At 39.5% G+C, this 23,307-nt stretch overlaps 1 protein-coding gene across 6 annotated transcripts in view; it reads right to left on the bottom strand.

Moving 5' to 3' along the window:
* Positions 1-345: 345 nt before the first annotated feature.
* Positions 346-23,307, bottom strand: part of SHLD2 (shieldin complex subunit 2) — a 114,245-nt gene continuing 91,283 nt past the window's right edge. For all 6 annotated transcript variants that reach the window (XM_081158049.1, XM_081158045.1, XM_081158044.1 and 3 more), the window contains 4 exons: positions 22,332-22,538; positions 16,771-16,999; positions 13,831-13,946; positions 346-4,282 (listed from right to left, as the gene is read on the bottom strand). In XM_081158049.1, the coding sequence (XP_081014175.1) occupies positions 4,110-4,282; positions 13,831-13,946; positions 16,771-16,999; positions 22,332-22,538 (725 nt within the window). In that variant the 3' untranslated portion in view covers positions 346-4,109. The remainder of the gene's footprint in view (positions 4,283-13,830; positions 13,947-16,770; positions 17,000-22,331; positions 22,539-23,307) is intronic.

The following is a 23,307-nucleotide window of genomic DNA, read 5'->3' as shown; positions in this document are numbered from 1 at the left end:
TTAGATTCAATTTCTAATTTATGTTAATAGCAACCCTTATTTCAGAGCCTGAGCTACAATGGTGACTTAGTTATTTGGAAGCTGACAGAACCTGTGGTTTCCCAGCACACCAGTGTTCTAGTTTATGAAGAATTGGTATCATTAAAAAATGTAATTCAGCGGCCAGGCGTGGCTCAGCGGTTGAGCATCGACCTAGGATCCAGGCGATCGGGGTTTGATGCCCGGTCAGGGCACATGCCCGGGTTGTGGGCTTGATCAATGACTCTCTCATCATTGATGTTTCTATCTCTTTCTCTCCCTCTCCTTTCCTCTCTCTGAAATCAATAAAGATATTTTTTTTTAAAAAAAATGTAATTCAATGCTTTGTGCCAATCAGTATGTTTTCACGCACTAAAGTGAACCTGTAGATAAAACCTCCATTGCTTTGTGAGTTAAGATTTCTTCGAAATGTGTTGTCTTTGCTGCAATGTCTTACGTCTCTCCTGTTCATTTGGGGGGAAGGTTATTCATTTTTTTCAGCCCCATTTGAGATGCTCCATTTCCCCAAGTATGCCATGCTATTGTATGCCCATCACTCTGTTTTTGTGGTGAAAATATTTTTAACTGCAGGTTGAATATTTCCTCCATGAAGCCTTCCTGCATCTCCCATTGCCATGGACATGTCTGTGCCTGCCTCGGGCACCCCTTCATCAACAAAGGGCTCCTTGCATCCTATGTGATTTTAGTCTTTTCAGTCCCAGTGTCCCATCCACCCCTGGTCACAGGAGGAGGGCAGGAAACCAAGCAGATTCCATGAGAGTCCTTCCATGAAATTTGTTATGTGACACTAGCAAAGAGTCTCTCTTTCCGTAAAGAGGAAAGTTTGGGGCTTCCTACAGTCATCTTTCGTCCATGACAATAGGTGGGAAAGGTACAGAAAAGAGGGAAAGATGGAGGCAAAGGGCGGGAGAGTGGGGAAAAGAAACACAGGACAGGGAAGAGAACAAGGCAAGGAAAGCAACAGGACAAATAGAGGGAAGGAAAAGAATTAGGGGTTGGTGTAACCCGACACATAATTCAAGCCAATGGATTCAGCTGTGCTTTAAGCTAGTACCACTTTCAGTTACATGAAAGAGTATCTCCCATTTTTTGCTCAAGCCAGAGTGAGTTGGGTTTTTATCACTTGCAACAGTTCTAATAAACTTATTATATTGCCTCTTTTGCCTTTTCCACACAGGTTTAATCCTAGTACTATTATTACTATTATTTTGTTTAAATGTTTCCCCACCAGCCTGTCTATGGACTCACTTCTTAGTATTACCAGTCCCTAACACGTGGCTCACTCTCAGCAAATGTCTGCAGGGGAATCATGGGTCCAACTTTGTCATCCCACTTGAAGATCAGACCTCTGTCCCCAAAATCCAAGATGTAAAAGGAAATCTAGCACAGATCTCACTAGTGGGGAGAAAGACGCATGCCTCTAAGATGGAAGAGCTGCCCCCTCCGCTGAACTATCAGCAGATGAAGAATTTACCTAGAATGCCAGATGTAGACCCACTAAATTCCTACACACTCAGGCTACCCAGTTGAGTTTTATGAAAATGAACAAAGTAGGTTGAATATACTCCCTTGCACATCTCAGGTAAGGAACACAGCTATGAGCTGAGGCTCCAAGGATCCCAATTAGATAGAGAATAATCTCTGGAGCTAAATCTGATCCCTCAGGACAGGAGGTAACAGTTTCAGTCTAAACAGGGGTTCCTGGAAGTGTTAGCCCATGAAATGTAAGCCAAAGGCTGTGAGGAGATATTGGTGTGATCTGGCGCTCTTTGTCTCATTTAAAATGGCTTAAAGGCTTCTTCTGAGTAGGATGTGAAGAGCCGTCAGTTCTAGGGGGTTACGTTTTGGTTGATACAGGAATTAGGCAAGAAGGGCAAACTTAAGAGGATAGCCCTCTTGGTGGGCTTACACTGAAGAGGCAGGTTTCACACCGGAACTCTGAATTTGCTCCTACTGAGGCTATGGTTGAAAGAGCATGGATTAGAGGGCGTACACGAATTACCAAGGGGAGCCAACTGTTTTGTTTGAATTCTAGTATCTCTAGATACAAAATAGAACAGCTCTTTCTCTACCCACCTTTACTGGTGCTAGATAAGACCTTAGAAATTCTTCGGTCTAATCTCCTTACCTTTCCCACAAATTAACTCACAAAGTTTTTACTTTTTTTTGGTCAAAGGTGCCTCTAAGGATTTACTGAAAGGCATGGACCCTTCTCCACTGAAAAATGAACTTTTGTGTGTCTGCACTCTCCCATACACATTTTTGCATATTTTTGGGAGAATCACAAAACTCCCGAGATTCATTTTTAGGGAAACCAAGTTTTAAAAAAAGAAAGAAAAAAACACCCTGAATTAGAGAAAACAATTTCAATGAACTATGTATAAGAATTTCACAAAGCACAGACATAGTAAAATAAATTTGTTCATTTCATCATGAATTTAATTGTTTTCAAGCAACATTCTTAATCTATTAACTCTCAACAAACTCCAGACTTACAGGCTACGTGCCACCATTTTATATGAGCTTCTCCTACAATCGTAATGAGAAAACCAATTGCTAAATGTGTGTTGGTAAGTAAACTCAGTAAGGCACTGAAATCCTGGGAATGAAGTAACAATACAGCTCCTCCTCCCTCTGGAAAATGAAACATGGCCCTGACTTCTTTGTTTCCAATGCTTCTTCCTAAGCAGACATACTCATCTCGAACTTGTCTAAACTTGGGCTTATTCAAACCAACCCACTATTATGTGTACTTACAATTAAGGAATCATCTCCTGCTGAGTCTATTAAAGTAGGAATAAGGAAAACCAATTTGTGAGTACAGCAGAAAGGCAATTCCTGAGGAAGCGTCTTACGCCTGTATCCCCAGCACTCAGTACAGTGCCTGGAATATAGCAAGGACTATATAAAGTGAACCTTTCATTCCTTGGGAAGGGATTGCCTTTACTGCCAGATCATTTCTCTAGAACAGCGATTTTCTACCGTGTGCTGCAAGAATTTTTAACACATGTGATACCTGACTATTTAGTCAGGGGCACTGACCTCTTTTCCCTTAGATTGTCAAAAAAATGACAACAGCCAACACAACAGTAGCCATCCAGTGTGAATGAATCTAAATTATACCTAATTTTTTGTTAGCCTGGCAAAAAACGTATTTTTTTTGGTGTGCTACAGAATTTTAGTAGTTTGTGTGCTGTGAGATGAAAAAGGTTCAAAATCACTGCTCTAGAAGCAAGAAAGGAAAACACAAAAACAAAAACCCTAACAGAATTTTCTGAGAAAAAAAGTTTTATTTTACATACTTAGCTCTGTATAAAATATATTTATTTAGCTCTTTATAAAATACAGCGATGGGCAAAAGTAGGTTTACAGTTGTTAGTATGGAAAATAATACAGTAATTAATAAACAATACAAGAATAAACTTTCGTGTACTCAAAACTGTAAACCTACTTTTGCCCACCCCTGTATATTTAAAAATGCCAAGCAAAAGCCCTGTCATTCATTGCTTCAAAAACAAGTCATTTCAGCAGGGCTGGTGTTGCACTCAGTGGTTGAGCGTCGACCTATGAACCAGGGGGTCATGGTTTGATTCCCGGTCAGGGCACATGCCCAAGTCTTGGGCTCAATCCCTAGTCGTGGGCGTGTAGGAGGCAGCTGACCAATGACTCACTTTCATCATTGATGTTTCTCTCTCTCTCTCCCTTCCTCTCTCTGAAATCAATAAAAACATATTTTAAAAAATCATTTCAGCCCAGCCAGTTTTACTCAGTGGTTAGAGTGTCAGCCTGCAGACTAAAGGGTTTCAGGTTCGATTCCAGTCAAGAGAACGTACCTCAGTTCAGGCTCAATCCCGGGCCCTGGTTGGGGCGTGTGTAGGAGGCGACCAATTGATGTGTCTCTCTCACATCGATGTTTCTCTTTCTCTCTCTCCCCGAATCTCTCTGAAAAGCAATGGGAAAAAAATATCCTTGGGTGAGGATTTAAAAAAACAACAAACAAATCACTTTAGTCTCCTTGAGCGCCTGCAGTCTCTTCACCTGGTCTCAGCGAAGGGCATGGGATGCATGCTTCACACGTCAGGGGAAAAGTCCAGCAGGGAGAAATCCTGCTGCAGCGGGTAGCTGTTTCCATCTAACAGGAAGAGGCTCTGCACCTTCAGGACACAAGGTGCACTGCCGGCTGCCAACAAGGACTGGAGCAAGTCCGCTGCAACCAGGCCGTAGGTGACCTCTGATGGGGGTGCTGCAAGGATGGAACACACATGTACAGCTCTTAGTATCCTTTCCTGGCAGGCAGAAACGCACACATTGCACTGCTCACTGTTTCCTGTGGTTTCTCAAGTACCAATCCTACTTTAAATTTCTCTTGCTCTCCCTTCTCTTTCTAGTTACAGGTTGTTGAAGGCACACTAGGATGATGGCATGCAACTCCTGCTGATCAGGGAGAGAAGGCACAGATAACACATTGTTCAAACTGACAGCATTTGCCATTGTGGTGCAGCTACTGGCTTCTTAGAACAATAGAAAAACTGAGATTCAAGTTTTCTTAAATTCAGCCTGAAACAGAAGGAATCTGTTATCAGGAAAGAATTCTTAGGCTTCCAGTCAAGATGATTGTAGGTAAACACGAAACTGGCAACAACCCACAACCATACCACACTTACAACTAAACTACAGAACCAAAATCATTCAGAACTGCCTAAAATCCAGCCGGACAGAACTCCTACAGCTAAGGACACACATGAGAAATCAGAGACTGGTAGGAAGGGTGGGGGCGTGAATAGGCTGGTCCCACATCCATGTGAGGGGGATAAAAACTGGGAGGGGCATCTTGACTGCAGAGGTACCCCCCCGCCCAGGAGCGAGGCCCCCAGCCCCGGGGCTCCAGTGCTGTGAAAACCAGCGGGGATTGAGGCTCAGTGGGACGGAGGCTGCTGGAGTCCCAGGCGGTTCCTCTTAAAGGGCCCACACATGGACTTACTCAGACTCACTTGCTCTGAGCTCCAGCACTGGGGCAGCAGCTCGAAAGGCACCAGAGACATATGGGAGGAACTGAATTGTCTGATATTAGGGTGAAAGCTGGAGGGGCAGCTTTCCCCCAGGCAGAAGTAGGGCAGAGGCCATTGTTCCTTTGCTGACCCCTCCAAAGAGTAAACAGGGGGGCGCCTTATCTGAGACTCCACCATTAGCCCTGCCCTGGTGATTCCCTGAGACCCCACCCCCTGCAACGGTCAGGCCCAGTCCAGCTGTTTCCAGTGCCTTTCTTTCTCTTTCTTTTTTTTTCTCACCCGAGGATATTTTTTCCATTGCTTTTCAGAGATAGTGGAAGGGAGAGAGAGAGAGATCAAAGTGAGAGAGACACATTGATTGGTTGCCTCCTACACCCCCCCCCCCACCGGGGCCGGAGATCAAGCCTACAACTAAGGTTGGTACCCTTGGCTGGAATTGAACACAGGACCCTTCAGCCTGTGGGCTGACCCTCTAAGCACTGAGCCAAACCAGCTAGTGCTACAGTGCCTCTTCTATAAAAATGGCCTGTCTTGGCTCAGGCTTCAGACTTTCCTAAAATCTCCCAAACAAGCATCATCTGGCGTCAGCATGCCCTATACCTCTCACTAAGTGGTCCCAAGCCCAGCACTAGCAGCAGCCACACTTGGTTCACAATTGGCTTCTTCTGGGCACCTCCAAGCCCAGCACGAGTAGCATCTGCAGATAGCTTTGAAGCTCATGCTGGGTGGCCGTGGGCAGAATATAGGCAGCAGTTGATCTTGCCCTGCATCTCCTGGGAGGCTCCAGAGCCAGCACACCCAGTGGACAGTTTCATACCGCATTGAAGCACCACCCAACCACCTCCACACGCAACACACTCAAGGGGCAGACTCAGCAGGCACCAGAGCTCCACTGAAGTAAGTCCTGGTCCATGGAGCAGATCCCTGCACAGCTGATCCTCCACAGTGCAGCTAACTGGCCTGGGGGTAAAACCCTCTGACTGATATGCCAACAGAAATCAACGCTCAATATAAAAGGAGGGTATATACACCCCACACAGGCAGTGTACCTGTAGTGCCCAACTTGGGTGATCGGGGACGCTGTGCCACTGGACCCTATAGGACACCTAATATAATACGCCACTCTACCAAGCCTGGGAGACGTAGTAACTCTACCTAATACATAGAAGCAAGAACATGGAGGCTGCCACAATAAGGAGAGAAAGAAACAGGTCCCAAATGAAAGAACAGAACAAAACTCCACAAAAAGAACTAAACAGAATGGAGACGAGCAATCTACTAGATGCAGAGTTCAAAACACTGGTTATAAGGATGCTCAAGGAACACAGTGAGAACTTCAACAGCATTTAAAAAAAGACATGGAAACCATAAAAAAGAAGCAAACAGAAATGAAGACTGTCATAACTAAAATGGATAATGCACCAGCAGGAATCAATAGATTAGATGAAGCAGATGTTTAAATCAACGATTTGGAAGACAGGTAGCAGAAAACACCCAATCGAGCAGCAAAAAGAAAAAGTAGTTTTAAAAATGAGAATAGCACCCTAGCTGGTTTTGCTCAGTGGTTAGAGCATCGGCCCGTGGGCTGAAGGGTCCAAGGTTCGATTCCGGCCAGGGGCACTGCCTGGGTTGCAGGCTCAATCCCCAACACAGTTGGGGTGTGGGGGGAGCGGCCAATCAGTGTTCTCTCTCACATCGATGTTTCTCTCTTTCCCTCCCTCCTTCCCCCCTCCCTCTCTCCCCCCTCCATTCTCTCTGAAAAGCAATGGAAAAAGTATACTTGGGTGAGGATTTTTTAAAAAAGAGGATAATTTAAAAGACTTCTGGTACAACATCCAGCATAAAAACATCCCCATCACAGAGGTACCAGATAGAGAAAAAAGAGAGCAAGGGATTGAAAACCTACTTGAAGAAATAATGACTGAAAAACTTCCCTAACCTGGTGAAGAAAAAAGACATACTCTCAAACCTCAGTTCTTGAACATCTCCCATCTCAGACTATTCATTTCTCGACCAAGTTGTCCACAGAAGAAGTGTCTCAGTTGTTGAACAAAACTTCGGTTCTCAGCCTGACAACTCTTTCAGGCTGATACATCAGCATGACAAAAAGTGTCTCTCAGGCCACAAACAAAGGAGAGAGTGCAAATCAATTTACCACTAAATCTCGAATTGTTAACATCTCAGGAAATTGTACTGTGAAGATTTTTGTGGGTTTTCTGCTTTGGTTGCTGGTGAAATGGATGATTAGCACAATTTTAAAACATAAAGAGGCCATCAAGGTGCTGATGTTGCTAAGGGTGTGAAAGTCCTCACAAAACAACAATCAAAGGCAACTGAAAAGGTAGAAAAACTGGTTGATTTGGGTAAAGGAAAAGCAGTTAGCCGGTGACAGCATTACGGAGGCAGTGACATGTGAAAAAGCAAAGATGCTGCGTCTGACCTCCTGAAAGACACCCTGGAACAAGGGCTGGAAGTGATTCGTTTAAGGCTAGAAAGGGGTGGTTTCATAAATTTAAGAAAAAAAGTGTTTGTGCATAGATTAAACAGTACATTAGATGTGTATTATATATAAGAAAGGTTAAAACGAAATCATTTGGGGGTCTGGAATGAAATAATTCAATTTACATTATTTCTAATGAGATAAAATGATTCAGTTTTTAAACAAATCACTTCTCAAACAGAGTTCCAGAATGAATTACATTCGAGGACTGAGGTTCCACTGTACAAGTCCAGGAAACATAGAGAGTCCCAATCAAGATGAACGCAGAGAGGCCCATACCAAGACATATCATTAAAATGGCAAAGGTTACAAACACATGTATGTGGGCAAATAATTTTTTACAAAGGAGCCAAAAGCATACAATGGAGAAAAGAAAGACCCTTCAATAAACAGTGCTGGGATAATTGGAAAGCCACATGCAGAAGAATGAAACTAGACCTACTCTTTGTGCTCATATATAAAAATTAACTCAAAGTGGATCATACCAGAAACAACAAATACCAGAAAACTTTGTAAGTTATATAAATGTCTAATCACTGATTGTACACCTGAAACTAGTATAATACTGTATATCAACTATAATTAAAAGAAAATTATTTTAAAAAGTACTCATTTTTATCCAGTCTACAGTTCTTATAGTTATACAGACATATATACATATTGTTTATATAACAGAACCTTGAATCAGTTACTTAATGAATATTAAATCTTGATATAAAAATATATAAAAGTATAAAAATACTAAAATTATAGACAGAAATGTCATTGTATTTTGCATTTGTCCCATATTTTTCCTCTTCTTTTTTTAGGACATCTAATCAAGTTATTTAGCAGGTTGCTCAATACTAGACAAACAAGGCACTATTGACTATGTTCCCTGACCAACATCACCAGACTTTCTACGACTCCTGAAGGGCCAATGACCCAGTTTTAGAGGTGTGAAATTCTTTAAAATGATTAAAATATTTGTATTTTCAATTTGATAAGCTAAAAAAAATCAAGATTAGTGACAGTGTGAATAGTCTGGTGACCACTTTAAAATAGGTGCCCACATTTTCACTTATGGTTACAATTTCATTAAATATCAAGAAGTGTGGTTTGAACTGTCTCCAGAATGGGCAAACAGACACAGCCTTGGTGAGACTAATGCTTCTCTGAAAAATAAAGACTAATTGACACTGTGCAAAAAATGAGAGGTAAGACTGAAAATATAATTTAAGAAATTGAGAAAAGCAATGAAAACAGCCAAAAGAATGAAAATTAATAAAGAAATCAAATAAAACACAGAGACTTTCAGTTAGGATGTAGAAAGCTGAAAAGAGCACGGCTCCTGCCTTAACAATCATCAGAAAAAAGCTGAAAAATTATAAAATTCCAATTTTTTGAACCATGAGAAAACCAAGGTTGTGCAGCAGCCAAAAAGACTGAAATGTAAGGACAGATGTAAGAGGAGCACAGGTTTACCTAAGGCAGAGCTCAGAAAGAAGCAGGTCCAAACAAGGAAGAAGAATGTGCTTAAATTTTCAATTAATTGTAAAAGTCAAGGGGAGTTTGCAGCCTCACAGGCTATTCTCATCTCCATCACATGCTCACAAGACTGGACAAAGGGCAAGATATCAGAGAAAGCTTCTAACTGTGGTGAAGGCCTGGAGAAGGGTAGAAGCTGCCATTAGAAAAAGTACAGAACACCACTCAAGACCACTCCCTTAAGGAACAAAAGCCTTAAACTGCTGGAGGAAGGATGGAAAATCCTGTGGCCCAAGAGTACAGATGAGGACCCATGGAAGACTGAGAACAGCTATGAGAAAAATCCTGCTATCCCCTGGGCAGAGGCAGAAAATCACCTGGATCAAGACTATTAGTGGTGCTCCACTGCTGGGAGAGAGGTAAGGCCATGCAAGACCAAAGACACAAGGCAGAGCTTGGCTGCCATGGCAGGAGGGACAGTATCACCGAGAAGGCGCCATATCCAAGACCCAGAGACACAGGGCCTGTGTAAGATTAGTGCTGGACCAGCATCAGAAACTCACTCCCCACCTCAACATGATAAAGGCCATAGATGAAAAACCCCACAGCCAACATTATACCCAACGGACAAAAACTACAAGTGTTCCCCTTAAGATCAGGAACAGGACAAGGATGTCAGCTTTCACCACTTGTATTCAACATAGTACTGGGAGTCCTGGCCACAGCCATCAGACAAGAAGAAAAAATGAAAGGCATCCAAACTGGAAAGGAGGAAGTAAAACCGTCACTATTTGTGGATGACATGATACTGTACACAGAAAATTCTAAAGACTCTACCAAAAGACTACTAGAACTGATAAATGAATTCAGTAAAGTGGCAAGATACAAAATTAATATTCAGAAATTGGTGGAATTTCACATACCAATTTTTACATAATAATGAACTATCAGAAACAGAAGTTAAGAAAACAAACACATTTACTATTGCATCATTTAAAAACAAGGTACCTAGGAATAAATTTAATCAAGGAGGTAAAAGACCTATACTCAGAAAATTATAGGACACTGAAGAAATAAACTGAGAAAGATAAAAATAACTGTTCATGGAATGGAAGAATTAACATCATTAAAATGTCCAAACTCTTACCCTGGCCCATGTTGCTCAGTGGTTAGAGCATCGGCCCACACACCAAAGGGTCACAGGTTCAATTACTGGTCAAGGACACGTGCCTAGGTTAAGGATTTGCTCCCAGCCCATGGTAGGGGCGTGTGTGGGAGGCAACCAGTCCGAGTGTGTGTGTGTGTGTGTGTGTGTGTGTGTGTGTGTGTGTTCCTCCCTCCCTTCCTTCCACTCTCCCTGAAAAGCAATGGAAAAATATCTTCAGGTTAAGATTAATAACAACAACAAAATGTCCATACTCTCTCTACCCTCCTCTCTCTCTAAAATCAGTAAAAACATATCCCCAGGTGAGGATTAAAAAAAGAAATGTCCATATTGCCCAAAGCAATCTACAGATTCAATGCAATTCCTATTAAAATACCAATGCATATTTCACAAATCTAGAACAAATATTCCAAAAATTCATAAAGAACCACAAAAGACCCAAATAGCCCCAACAATCTTGAGAAAGAACGAAGTTGGAGGACTCACACTACCTGACATTAAACTATGCTAAAAGGCCACTGTAATCAAAACAGCCTGGGCCTAGCCGGTGTGGCTCAGTTGGTTGGGCATCGTCCCATGTACCAAGGGTTGCCAGCTCTGTTCCCAGTCAGGCCACATGCCTGGCTGTAGATCCCCAGTGGTGGGGCGTGTGGGAGGTAGCCAATCGATGTATCACTCTCTCTCGTTCCCTATCCCTTCTTCTCTCTCTAAAAAAATCAATAAAAATGTTCTTTTAAAAAATACAGCCTGGTACTGGCATAAGAACAGATAGATAAGTCAATGGAACAGAACAGAGAGCCAGGAAATAAACCCATCCTTTATGGTAAACTAATATTTGACAAAGGAGGCAATCACACAATGGAGTAAAGACAGTCTCTTCAATAAATGGTGGTAGGAAAATTGTACTAGTACATGCAAAAAAAAATGAAACTAGACCACCATACACAAGAATAAACTCAAAATGGATAAAAGACTTAAATGTAAGTCACAAAATCATAAAAATCCTAGAAGAAAACACAGGCAGTAAAATCTCAGTCATCTCCAGTAGCAATACTTTTGCTGACATATCTCCTCAGACAAGGGAAACAAAGAAAAAAAAAAAAAAAAAAGCAATAAAAACCATCAACAAAATAAAGGCAACCAACCAAATGGGAGCACAAATTCACTGATACATCTGAATAAGGGGTTAATTTCCAAAATACATAAAGAACTTATACAACTTAACACCAAGAAGATAAACAACCCAATTAAAAAATGGACAAAGGATCTGAATACACACTTCTCCAAAGGGGACATATAGATGGCCAAGAGACATATGAAAAGATGCTCAGTGTCACTAATCATCAGAGAGATGCAAGTTAAAACCACAATGAGATATCACCTCATGCCTGCCACAATGACTATCATCAATAAATCAACAAACAAGTGCTGGTGAGGGTGTGGAGAAAGGGGAACCCCTGTGCGCTGCTGGTGGGAATGCAGACGGGTGCAGCCACTGTGGAAAACAGAATGGAGTTTCCTCAAAAAATTAAAAATGGAACTACCTTTTGACTCAGCAATCCCACTTCTGGGAATATATTTGAAGAAACCCAATAAACCCATTTGAAAGAATATATGCATCCCTGTTCATAGCAGCGTTATTTACAACAGCCAAGATGTGGAAGCAGCCCAAGTTCCCATCAGTAGATGAGTGCATAAAAAGCTGTGGGACATCTATACAATGAAATACTACTTGATTGTAAAAAAGAAGGAAATCTTACCTTTTGTGGCAGCAGGGATGGACCTGGGGATTATTACACTAAGTGAAAAAAGCCAGTTAGAGAAAGACAGTGCACGATCTTACTTATATGTGGAATCTAATGAACAAAATAAATTAACAAACAAAATAGAAACAGACTCATAGATACAGAGAACGGATGGACGGCTGTCAGAGAGAAGGGGGACTGGGTAAAAAAAGGTGAAGGGATTAAGCAAAAAAAAAAAATTATATATGTGTGTGTGTGTGTGTGTGTGTGTGTGTGTGTGTGTGTGTGTGTGTAATATGACACAGACATGGACAAGAGTGTGGTGACAGCCACAGAGAAAGGGGGTGGGGAGAATGGAAGTGGGAAAAGGGGATAAATAGGAACAGAAAGAGACTTTACTCTGGGCAATGAGCACACAATGCAGTACGTAGATGATGTTTTATTGAGTTCTACACTTGAAACCTATATGGTTTTTTGTTTTTTATATTTTATTTTTTAATCCTCACCCAAGGACATGGAGAGGGAGAGATAGAGAAAGCGATGCGAGAAACATCGATTGGCTGCCCTCCATATGCTCCCCAACTAGGGATCAAACCCGCAACCTAGACATGTGCCCTGACCGGAAATCGAACTGGCAACCTTTTGGTGCATGGGATGATGCTCCATCAACTGAGCCACTCCAGCCAGGCAAAATCTGTATGGTTTTACTAACCAATGTCACCCCAATAAATTCAATAAATAAATAAATAAAAGAAATTCACTTCTGCCCCCACTACCAGGCTGGGATGTACCAAATACCAACCAACAGAGTGTGTACAAGTTGGGCAGGTGTAAGAACGTGAAGAGGAACTCTCTCTAAGGCCCAGGTGCAGAGTGAAGGGTTAAAGCTGAGGGTAGAGCAGGAATATTAGGGAAAACTGGCATAAGCACAAGATAATGTTAGAGGAATCTGAGGCCAGTGGTGACCTGAAGGTAAAGATAGCAATAACAAACTTGAATCCAACTCAATGTCTAACAAGATTGACTCTACTCTGCCCACCCCCTGCTCCCAGTAAAGGTCTAGGAAAACAGGCATGCCCATTTCCAGGTTAAAAAAACTCTGTTTACCTCAGTCTGTATTGTTCTATATGTAATGTTCAGCATTCAAGCAAAAATTACTAGACACACAAGATGGAAAAAAATCCACTATTAAGAGACTGCCTCATCTGCTTAGAGAGTCTGAGACTGATGAGGAAAGGTATGAAGCTGGGTCATCTGATAAATGGGTTATCTTCGCTCTGTCGTCAGCCAGTGACTATACCTGGCATCACAGCTAAAGATACCGCAAATCCACTCCACTGACAGTAGACTATTTTCATATGTACAGTGCCACACATTCATTTACTTAACTAGTATAAAACTAAGGTTCAGAAGATAAAAAACTAAGGTAGTAACCGTATGCCGGTTACCAGAGGGGAAGAGAGTGAAGGGGTACGAAGAGGGTAAAGAGGGTCAAACATATGATGATGGGAAGAGACTAGACTTTGGGTGGTGAGCACCCAGTGCAATATGCAGATGATGCATTAGAAAGTTGTACACGTGATTTCAAATATATATAATGTTATTAACCAATGTTACCCCAATATAATTTTACAAAACTAGGATCCTAGTGTTTTGCTTACCAACTGACACTTTAGAGTAAGAGGAGACGAGGTGCTTTCTTCCCTCTACTCGTGTGCTGATAGGTGTAGAGCAAGTCTTACCTTATACCATCTTGTGCTTCACTCAAGCTAAATTACCCTTCTGCTTTTATACTGGCAGAAATTAAGCCTTAATTTAAAATCTAGTGTTCTTTCTGCTCCAATACAATCCTGAAATGAATGGTTTCCCCAAGAATAGCCTCTCCATGGTGTGCTGATATCTTACCTACAGCTCTGTTGAGCCAGTCAGGAGAAATGTTGAGAAGAATCTTCTCTATCAGCTTTGATCCTACATGGATGCAAACCTTATATATTCCATCAACAATGGTCATTAAAGCTGGCCTACAAAAGATTTTCACATTTTAAAAAATGTGTAAATCCCCCCCTTTACCCACATGATGATTCTAGGTCGTATCCTCTTTTTCATTCTATAATCTTGCCCCAGGCTCTCTCTCTTACTTCACTCTTTATTTCAAAAAATATGTATTCAATATTTCAAAAAGCAGTGGGTTTTTATGCAGGGTTAATTTTAATTTCTAATATTACTCTAGGATGCTCTAAAACATCCTAGAAATAAGAGAAGGGCTTTTTAAAAAGAGTTTCAAATGATAAAATAATAAATTAGATTTATTCCATATTCATTTTAAAATTTCAGATTCTAATATAAGAAAACATTATTTTACACTGTTGTGTAACTATTTTTTGAAATAAAAATAAAGATGATAACCACATATTTCCCAATCACAATTTCAAGTTATTTTTTCCCCCTGGATTCTTTCCTATCAGAAACAAACTCTTTGGCATGTCACTAAATAGGGAAGCAAATAAATAATTTTCAGTATATCATGCAATGGTATATACTATGTGGCATTAACAAGGATGAGGAAGATTTATAAGTGCTATTAGGGAAGGAACAAATAACATGAACAAACAATATGAACAATATTACTCTATGTACTTTTAAAGGAAGAAATATACATATGCTGGTATGAGCATAAGTTACTGGAAGAATATGCAAAAGCTCCTACCAGGTACGGAAGTGGCACTGATGTGAGGGGGGGGATACGGAAGATGACCTTTATTATTTGTTTCACTCCTTCCTCTGTAGTTTGCATTTTTACCATGGTATGTATTAGGTCTTTTTAAAATAAATACAATTAATAAACAAAATTTAAAATAAATTAATTTTTAAGAAATAAATTGAGAACAAAATTTAGAAACAGGCTATGAATATAGGGGAACTTAGTGTAATAGCTCAAACAATGCTACTGATTTCTCCTCCAAAAACCTACTTACCCCTTTATCCGCATGACTATTCTAGGTCTTTTCTTCTTTTTCATGCTATAATCTTGTCCCAGGCTCTCTCTCTTACTCCATTCTTTATTTCAAAAAATATGTATTCAATATCTACTATGTACCATAAACTATGCTAAGCAGTGGGTATTGTAAAATAAAAACAGCAAAATGGAACTGATGCTGTGAAGTGGGCAATCTAAGATGCAGCCTGGAGACCTCGAGGAGGCTGAGCTAGCACAGCCCCTCTATGTGAAACTGAACTTCTAAACTGGACTAAAGCACAAATAGCTACATCACAACAGTTCCTAGAAGTGGTCCTGTATCGTTAAACTATTAAGAAATAAACTGTTCACCTAGCAAAAGACATATGCAATTAATAACAAATAGCACAGTGTAAGTTTGCTTGCCAGAGTCAACCACAGCTTTCAAGGAACTGTATAATCCCTTTGGAAGCTCCCTTTTCCTGTCTTTATAAACTCTCCCTTTCTTTCCCCTCTTGGAACACATTTGGTTTTCTACCCCAATTTGTGTCTCCAAATATGCAGTTCCTAAAAGATTCCCAAATAAACCTTTTGTGCCTGGCAGTTCTTAGTCAAAATGGATTGACAGAATAGACTAGTGAACAAGACAGATCTGGTTCCTTCACTTGAAGAACTTAAGAGTTTAGTGGGATAGAAAGATAATAAGCTTTCTGACAATGATCCAAGATGATTCAATGGGGATAGAATAGTCTTTTCAACAAATAATACTGGGACAACCGGATATTCACATGCAAAAGAATGAAGTTGGACCCCTTCCTTACACCATCCACAAAATTTAAAATAAATCATGCACCTAAATGTAAGAGTTAAAACTATAGAATTCTTAGAAGAAAATATAGGAGTAAATCTCTATCATCTTGGTTTAGAAATGATACCTTTCTTAGATATACCAACCAAAAGCACATGCAACAAAAAGAAAAACAGATAACAAGTGCTGACATGGACGGGGAGAAACTGCAACCCTCGTACATTGCCGGTGAGAACACGAAGCTGCAGTAGCTCTGAAAAACAGTTTGGCAGTTTCTCAAAAGGTTAAACATAGAGTTACATATGATCCAGCAATTCTACTCCTGAGTATATACCCAAGAGAAATGAAAACATATATTCACACAATAATTTGTACGTGAATGTTCATATCAGTGTTATTTATAACAGCCCAAAGTGGGAACAATCGAAAAGCTGATCGGGCGGAAGGGGGAATGAGGAGTGACTGCTAATGAGCTTGGGGCCTGTTGGGGAGAGGGGATGATGGTGTTCTAACCTGGAACCTGAGCGCTGCTTTGTAAAGGCACGTGATTTGCAAGGTAAAAAGAGACTGTCCTAGAATCTGAACTTTCATTAACGGAAAAACAATGTGTTTTTCACCGAGCTGTTAGCCATTTTACCAGGACACTTGGGATCCTTATTTTCTAATGTGCAGTTGTGAAAACTGAAGTACAGAAAGTAAACGCCTCACGAGATTCCACAACTCAAAGGTTAGATCATAAAATACTTTTAACCTTTAAATTCCAATTATTTGTTAAGGTGGGTGACTGAATTTCTTCATTTAGATCTTGGTTAAAAGTGTGAACCAAGTAAGAACTTTCTGCAGTTCAGCTTCTTCAAGACAGTAAAATCTCCCAGTTACTGCGTTTAGAAATCCTGCTATGATTAACTGAGCAGTTTTTGCTTTCGTAAATACTATTTATCACTCGGGAAATTTTGTTCTCTTGTATTAGCTCTAATTAGTTCTCTTAGAAAGTAAGAGTTGATAAATGTAATTTCTTGGTCATTTCTACCCCTCTAAAAATAAATGTCTTCCATCGGATTGGCGTGCTTAGTTGCCTTACCTGTAGTACAGTTTCTTCATAGTACATGGCAAGCAACTAAAACATTGTTTGTAGATCTTGTTCTCATCTGTGTCTAGTTTCACTGCACATTTTGCGCAGCCAGTATACGTGATGTTGGGGAGAGAGGAGAAAATGCTCTTCAGAGAACTGTGAGCATTTATAACTATTTGCTGGGCTGCTGTAACATGAAACACCAGCTCTAAAATCTGAGCTTTGATTAGAATCACACCTACAAAAAACAAACAAAAACTGTTATAAGTTATAAGACAAAATTATAATTTACAAACATGGTTAATTATGTAGTTGATTTACAGTTACTTACTGTAAAGGATACACTCAAGATCTCGTTCCTCAGCTTTCTTCTCTTCCTCACACTTTTCCTAGATAATCTCACTCACTTATGCCTTCAGTATTTTTTTTAATTTATCTTTATTGTTGGAAGTATTACAGATGTCCCCCTTCCTCCCACTACCACCCCCTCCCCAGGCCTTTACTGCATTATTGTCTGTGTCCATGGGTTATGCATATATGCATCTAAGTTCTTTGGTTAATCTCTTCTTGACCCTCCCCCTTCCCTCTGAGAATCCTGTCTGTTCCATGCTTCCATGTGTCTGGTTCTATTTTGTTTGTGAGTTTAGTTTGTTCAATAGATTCCACTTATAAGCAAGATATTTGTCTTTCTCTGACTGGCTTATTTCACTTAGCATAATACTCTCCAGGTCCCTCCCATGTTCTTTCAAACAGTAAGGGACCCTTCTTTTTCACAGACGCATAGTATTCCATGGTGTAAATGTCCCACAGCTTTTTTATCCACTCAGCTACTGATGGGCACTTGGGCTGTTTCCACATCTTGACTATTGTAAATAACGCTGCTATGAACATAGTGGTGCATAAATTCTTTCTGATTGGTGTTTCAGGATTCTTAGGATATATTCCAAGAAATAGGATCACTGAGTGAAATGGCAGATCCATTTTTAATTTTCTGAGGACATTCCATGCTTTTTTCCATAGTGGCTGCACTAGTCTACATTCCTACCAGCAGTACACTAGGGCTCCCTTTTCTCCACATCCTCGCCAGGACTTGCTGTTTGTTGATTTATTGATTGCAGCCATCCTGGCAGGTGCGAGGTGGTACCTCATTGTCATTTCAATTTGCATCTTTCTGATTAATGATGTTAAGCATTTTTTTCATACGTCTCTTGGCCATTTGTATGTCCCCTTTGGAGAAGTGTCTATTTAGGTCCTCTGTCCATTTTTTAATTGGATTGTTTGTCTTCCTTTTGTGGAGATGCATGAGTACTTAACATATTTTGGAAATTAACTCCTTATCAGATGTATCACTGGCAAATATGTTCTCCTGTGCAGTAGGTTCCCTTTTCATTTTGATGCTGATTTCTTTTGCTGTGCAGATGTAGTCCCATTTGTTCACGTTTTTCCTTTGTTTCTCTTGCCCTAGGCAATGTATCAGTGAAAATTTTGCTACATGAAATGTCTGATAATTTGCTGCCTACATTTTCTTCTAGGATTTTTATGATTTCAGGACTTATATTTAAGTCATATATCCATTTCGAGTTTATTCTTGTGTATGGTATAAGTTTGGTCATCTAATTTCTTTTTCTTTTTTTTTTTGCATGTACCTGTCTAATTATCCCAACACTATTTATTGAAGAGACTGTCTGTACTCCATTGTATGCTCTTGCCTCCTTTGTCAATATTAATTGAGTATAATGGCTTGGGACCATTTCTGGGTTCTCTGTTCTGTTCCATTGATCTATATGCCTATTCTTCTGCCAGTACCAGGTTGTTTTGATTACAGTGGCTTTGTAGTATATAGCTCGATATCTGGTATTGTGATCCCGCCAACTTTGTTCTTTCTCAAGATTGCTGTGGCTATTTGGGGTCTTTTTTAGTTCCCATATAAATTTTTGGTGTGTTTGTTCTAGATCTGTGAAATATGCCATTGGTATTTTAATAGGGATTGCATTGAATCTCTAGATTTTTGGGGTAGTATGGACATTTTAATGATGAGTTCTACCAATTCATGAACACGGTATGTTCTTCCACTTGGTTGTATCTTCCTCTATCTCTTTTTTCAATGTCCTGTAGTTTTCCAAGTACAGGTGTTTTACATCCTTGGTTAAATTTATTCCTAAGTATCTTAATTTTTTTGTTGCCATGGTAAATGGGACTTTTTTTAGTTTCTCTTTCTGAGAGTACATTAGTGTATAAAAATGCCATCAATATCTGGGTGTTAATTTTGTATCCTGCTACATTGCCAAAATCATTTATTAAATCTAGTAGTTTTTTAGTGGAGTCTTTATGATTTCCTATGTACAATATCATGTCATCTGCGAATGAGTTTTACTTCCTCCTTTCCAATTTGGGTGCCTTTTATTTTTTCTTCTTGTCTGATCACTGTGGCTAGTACTTCCAGTACTCTACTGAATAAAAATGGTGAAAGAGGGCAACCCTGTCTTGTTCCTGTATGGCTTCAGTCTTGACCCTAGAATATAAGGAATGATCTGCTTGCAACTTAGAATGAAGATTTATTTGGCTAATTTGGCTGAAGAATTGGATATTTTCTTTCTCCCTGCCCTCTGGAATCATGCAAAATAAGTTTGATCTCTCTTAGAAAAAATCCTTTCAAACACTCAAAACTAGCTAATATATCCTCTCTGCCTACCCTCTATTTTTTTTTTTCTTTTAAATATATCTTTATTGATTTCAGATAGAGAGGAAGGGGGGAGAGAGAAAGAAACATCAATGATGGCAGAGTCATTGATCAGCTGCCTCCTGCAGGCCCCCAACTGGGGATCAAGCCAGCAACCCGGGCATGTGCCCCGACGGGGAATCAAACTGGCCCTAGGTCACGGCTCAACCGCTGAGCCGTGCCCGGCTGGGCTCTTCTGTCCTTTTAACTGATCATTGTCAAAAGCCAAATAGAAAGTAAGTTATTCTTCTATTCTCTATTTTGTCCAAAAATAATATACTGCTCGCTTATCTCCTTTTTCAATTCCCTGCCCATCATCAGCCATACTCTGGGTTTTAGTTATATAGCCATGTGAGCACTGAGAGTCCTCATTTACTATGTGACTCATCAGGAACCTCAAGCAGCTCATTCACTACTCACTGGCTCATGCGTTCACCTGTTAAAAAAATACTAAAAAACAAAACAAAACACAAAAATATCCGAGTTTCTATTATCTGCCAGACATTCTTTTATCTAATTTATCTTTGCCTTACTGTATACTAGTGAGGTCTTGGAGTTTATCAGAGCATTCTTCTCCCTTCTTCTCCATATTCAGTTTAAAGCCTTTTTTTAAAAAACAAGTAATTCTTTTTTTTTTTTAATATGTCTTTATTGATTTCAGAGAGGAATGGAAAGGGAGAGAGAGACAGAAACATCAATGATGAGAGTCATTGATCGGCTGCCTCCTACTGGGGATCGAGTCCAAAATCCAGGCATGTGCCCAGACTGGGAATCAAACCACAACCTCCTGGTTCATAGGTTGACGCTCAACCACTGAACCACACGGGCCAGGTAGTTTAAAGCCTTTTTAAAGCTTTTAAAAAGCTTTTTTCTCCTTCATCCTTTTAAAAGGTAATATACTCTATGTCAACACCATTTCGCTGTTCTAGTCTCTTTTCTGGTTAATTCTTTGAGAGTGCCATTAATGGCGACTTTCCAGTTCCTAAGTCCTTCACTTTGCTTTAGTCTTTTAGTGCCTAAAGACTGTTTGACCATCTATTCCAATAATGTCATGTATCCTTTACATGAATTACAAGAGTGTATAGTGGTCAACACATCTAATAAAGCAGAGCAGGTAGGCTCCACAGCATACCTTTCCACACACATGTGGAATCACTAAGAAACTATTTAATGAAAAAATTTAATAATTTTAGAAGAGCCCTGGCTAGGTAGCTCAGTTGGTTAGGGTCTCTTCCCAATGCTCCAAGGTTGTAGCTTTGATCCCGGTCAAGGCACATACAAGAATAACCTATGAATGCATAAATAAGGGGAACAAGTCTCTCTCTCTGTCTCTCCCCCCTCTCTCTAAAATCAAGCAATAAAATTTTGGGGGAGGAGAATGTTAACAAACTCCTAACATTTTATAAATTTATACACCTCTTTAAAAAATTCAAAGTTCATTATGAATGTGGATTCTGCTTTCAAGGGGATTACAGCCTGCTGGGCACTGGCACTCTGCTGATGGCGGGATGTGATGTGGAGTAAGCATCTTCGTGTCTTTACAAGGAGGCGGGCACAACTTCATCCCTCTCTGGCTTTTGTTAAGCTTTGTAAAACGAGCAAACTGTCTTAGGAAATTCTCCCATGTTGATCCCCCTTTCTTCCTCCTTTTATTTAACTATGAAATAGGTTAGGAAAAACGTGCTTGTACTTCCATGTGCTCTCCCCATTTCTGTCTTAAAAACACATAAACAATGATAGAAACTATGAATTCAGCCCTCATAGTTGAACCTGAAGAGAATGAAAATGGCTAAAAGAGCCTCTCTGAACACAGCCTACCAGGGACTGATTTTTAACAGTGCAGAATTTTTGCATGGTTTCCCAGTAGGGAGCGTAATTCCAAGGTTTAAAAGAATACTCCCAATTGCCAGCCTCATCCCCCAAACTGGTGAGGATATCTATATCCTTGGTACCATTAATTATCAGAGTTGTGACCACCTATTTTGTTGATTTTTTATTTTAAAATTTAATTCTAAGTCTTCAATCCCAGCAGGTAACTGTTTTATGTAAGCAGTAGATAAGAGAGTTGACTTCTCCATGACACCAAATTAAATGCAGCTCCTCAACTGCCTATGGCATTCCTTTCTGCAGTCAACAGCTCCATAAGCTTGTGGGGATTTGGGGGGTGGGACGGAACAGGAGGGGCACACGAATATGAAACTGTTTTAGGAACTTATGTACACTACAACATTACCCAAGATTTCACCAGTTAGTATAAATCTAGAGTCTTCTGTGGCCATAAGCAACCTACTTTCTATTTTGAGAGTTGTATAAAAGTTAAACAGCACAAAAACTTGTAAATTTTCTATCACGTGTGTTTATCTTCCAAAAATATTAATTTTAAATTAACTATTAGTGTTAATAAGTATTTCAATGCAGAACAGAGTATATAGAGTTTTCTGAGAATAAATTTCTGTATTCCATTAAAAGTTGTTTTTTTGAGAGGTATTATTTTTGTTTTCTACTTGTATTCCCCTTAGCTTAGTTTTATGATGTAATAATACTAATGTCCATAATTATACCTTGTAAAACATATATACATACCTATGTGAATTAACACAACTTGTAAAATTTTAATCCGGCATTCAGCCAATGTAGAGTAAGAAACTAGATTCGTGTTCCCACCTTGTGATCCCTAATAATTACAAATTAACCTCAAAAGACTGTAGGCAAAGAGCTAAGATAATGCCAATATCTGGTTCAGATATGTACGAAGATCTATATTTCACTTATACTTACATATTTTACCACAAATGGTAGCTTCTTTGCTTGTATTAAAACTAGCAATATCTTATGTATGTAAAGACCTTACCTGAACACTTATCCGCCAGGTGTGTTGCTAAATCTGACATCTTCACAAAAGAGGGCATGCTGCTTTGAAATTTTGTTTTAAATGTAACAGCCCTTATATCATCATCAAACAGGCATTCGCAGGATGACCATGGCGTTGTATGCAACTCTAGGTTTTCTTGGATGTAATTGCGCTGAACAAAAAGATATTTAAATTCCCAAATATAACCTTAAACAAACAAATAAAAACAAAAAGTTATCCAAAAGGAAATAATCTAGACTCAGAATCAGACTACACAGATTGACCTGATCTCATCAGTTAAATACAACATTTATCACACTAAGGAATTTGGGTATAAAGAGACACAACATGAATGTATTAAGGCAAGAGGGTAAGGATGGTAGAGATAATTTTAATAAAAATTTTTTCTAAAGATAGCTTAGGCTCCTAACCAACTGCTTTTCAGAGCTGCAAATTTCCATTTTGATATCTATAGGCAAAGATTTTTTTAAATAATAAGGACATAGAAATGGATACATGTCTGCCATAATCAACATCTCTCACTGATTTTCAGCACCTTAGTTTTCTTATATAAAGTTTTCGTTTTTTCCCCAGAACAAAATATAGTTGTACCTATTTTTAATTTCCTCCATAAAAATTCTAATTCTTAAAGCCGCAGTAGCATAGACCTTCTTGCCAAATAAGCTTATTTTATATTAATAAATTCAACTATAAAACTACAATAAAACAAAAAGAGGTCTCTTAGCAATAAGTTTTCAATAATAACAGCTGTCTTTTCAGTTTACCATTTACTTCAGGTAAACAACTAATTCACATGCCCCCACCTACTTTCTTAGTGTTTTTCATTTGACAGTGTTTTTTTGTCAGAGAATTTTAAAACAAGTCAGTATATCTGTATAAATATTGCATAATTAGAAAGAACTAAAGCAAAAAAAAAGAAAGAACTGAAGCATATATATTCTAAGTTGCTGCTTAA

The sequence above is a fragment of the Miniopterus schreibersii genome (assembly GCF_964146895.1).
Source record: "Miniopterus schreibersii genome assembly, chromosome: 14".
In the NCBI taxonomy this organism is placed as follows: domain Eukaryota; kingdom Metazoa; phylum Chordata; class Mammalia; order Chiroptera; family Miniopteridae; genus Miniopterus; species Miniopterus schreibersii.
The sequence above is the reverse complement of the archived record's forward strand: the minus strand, read 5'-3'. Positions and strand labels throughout refer to the sequence as shown.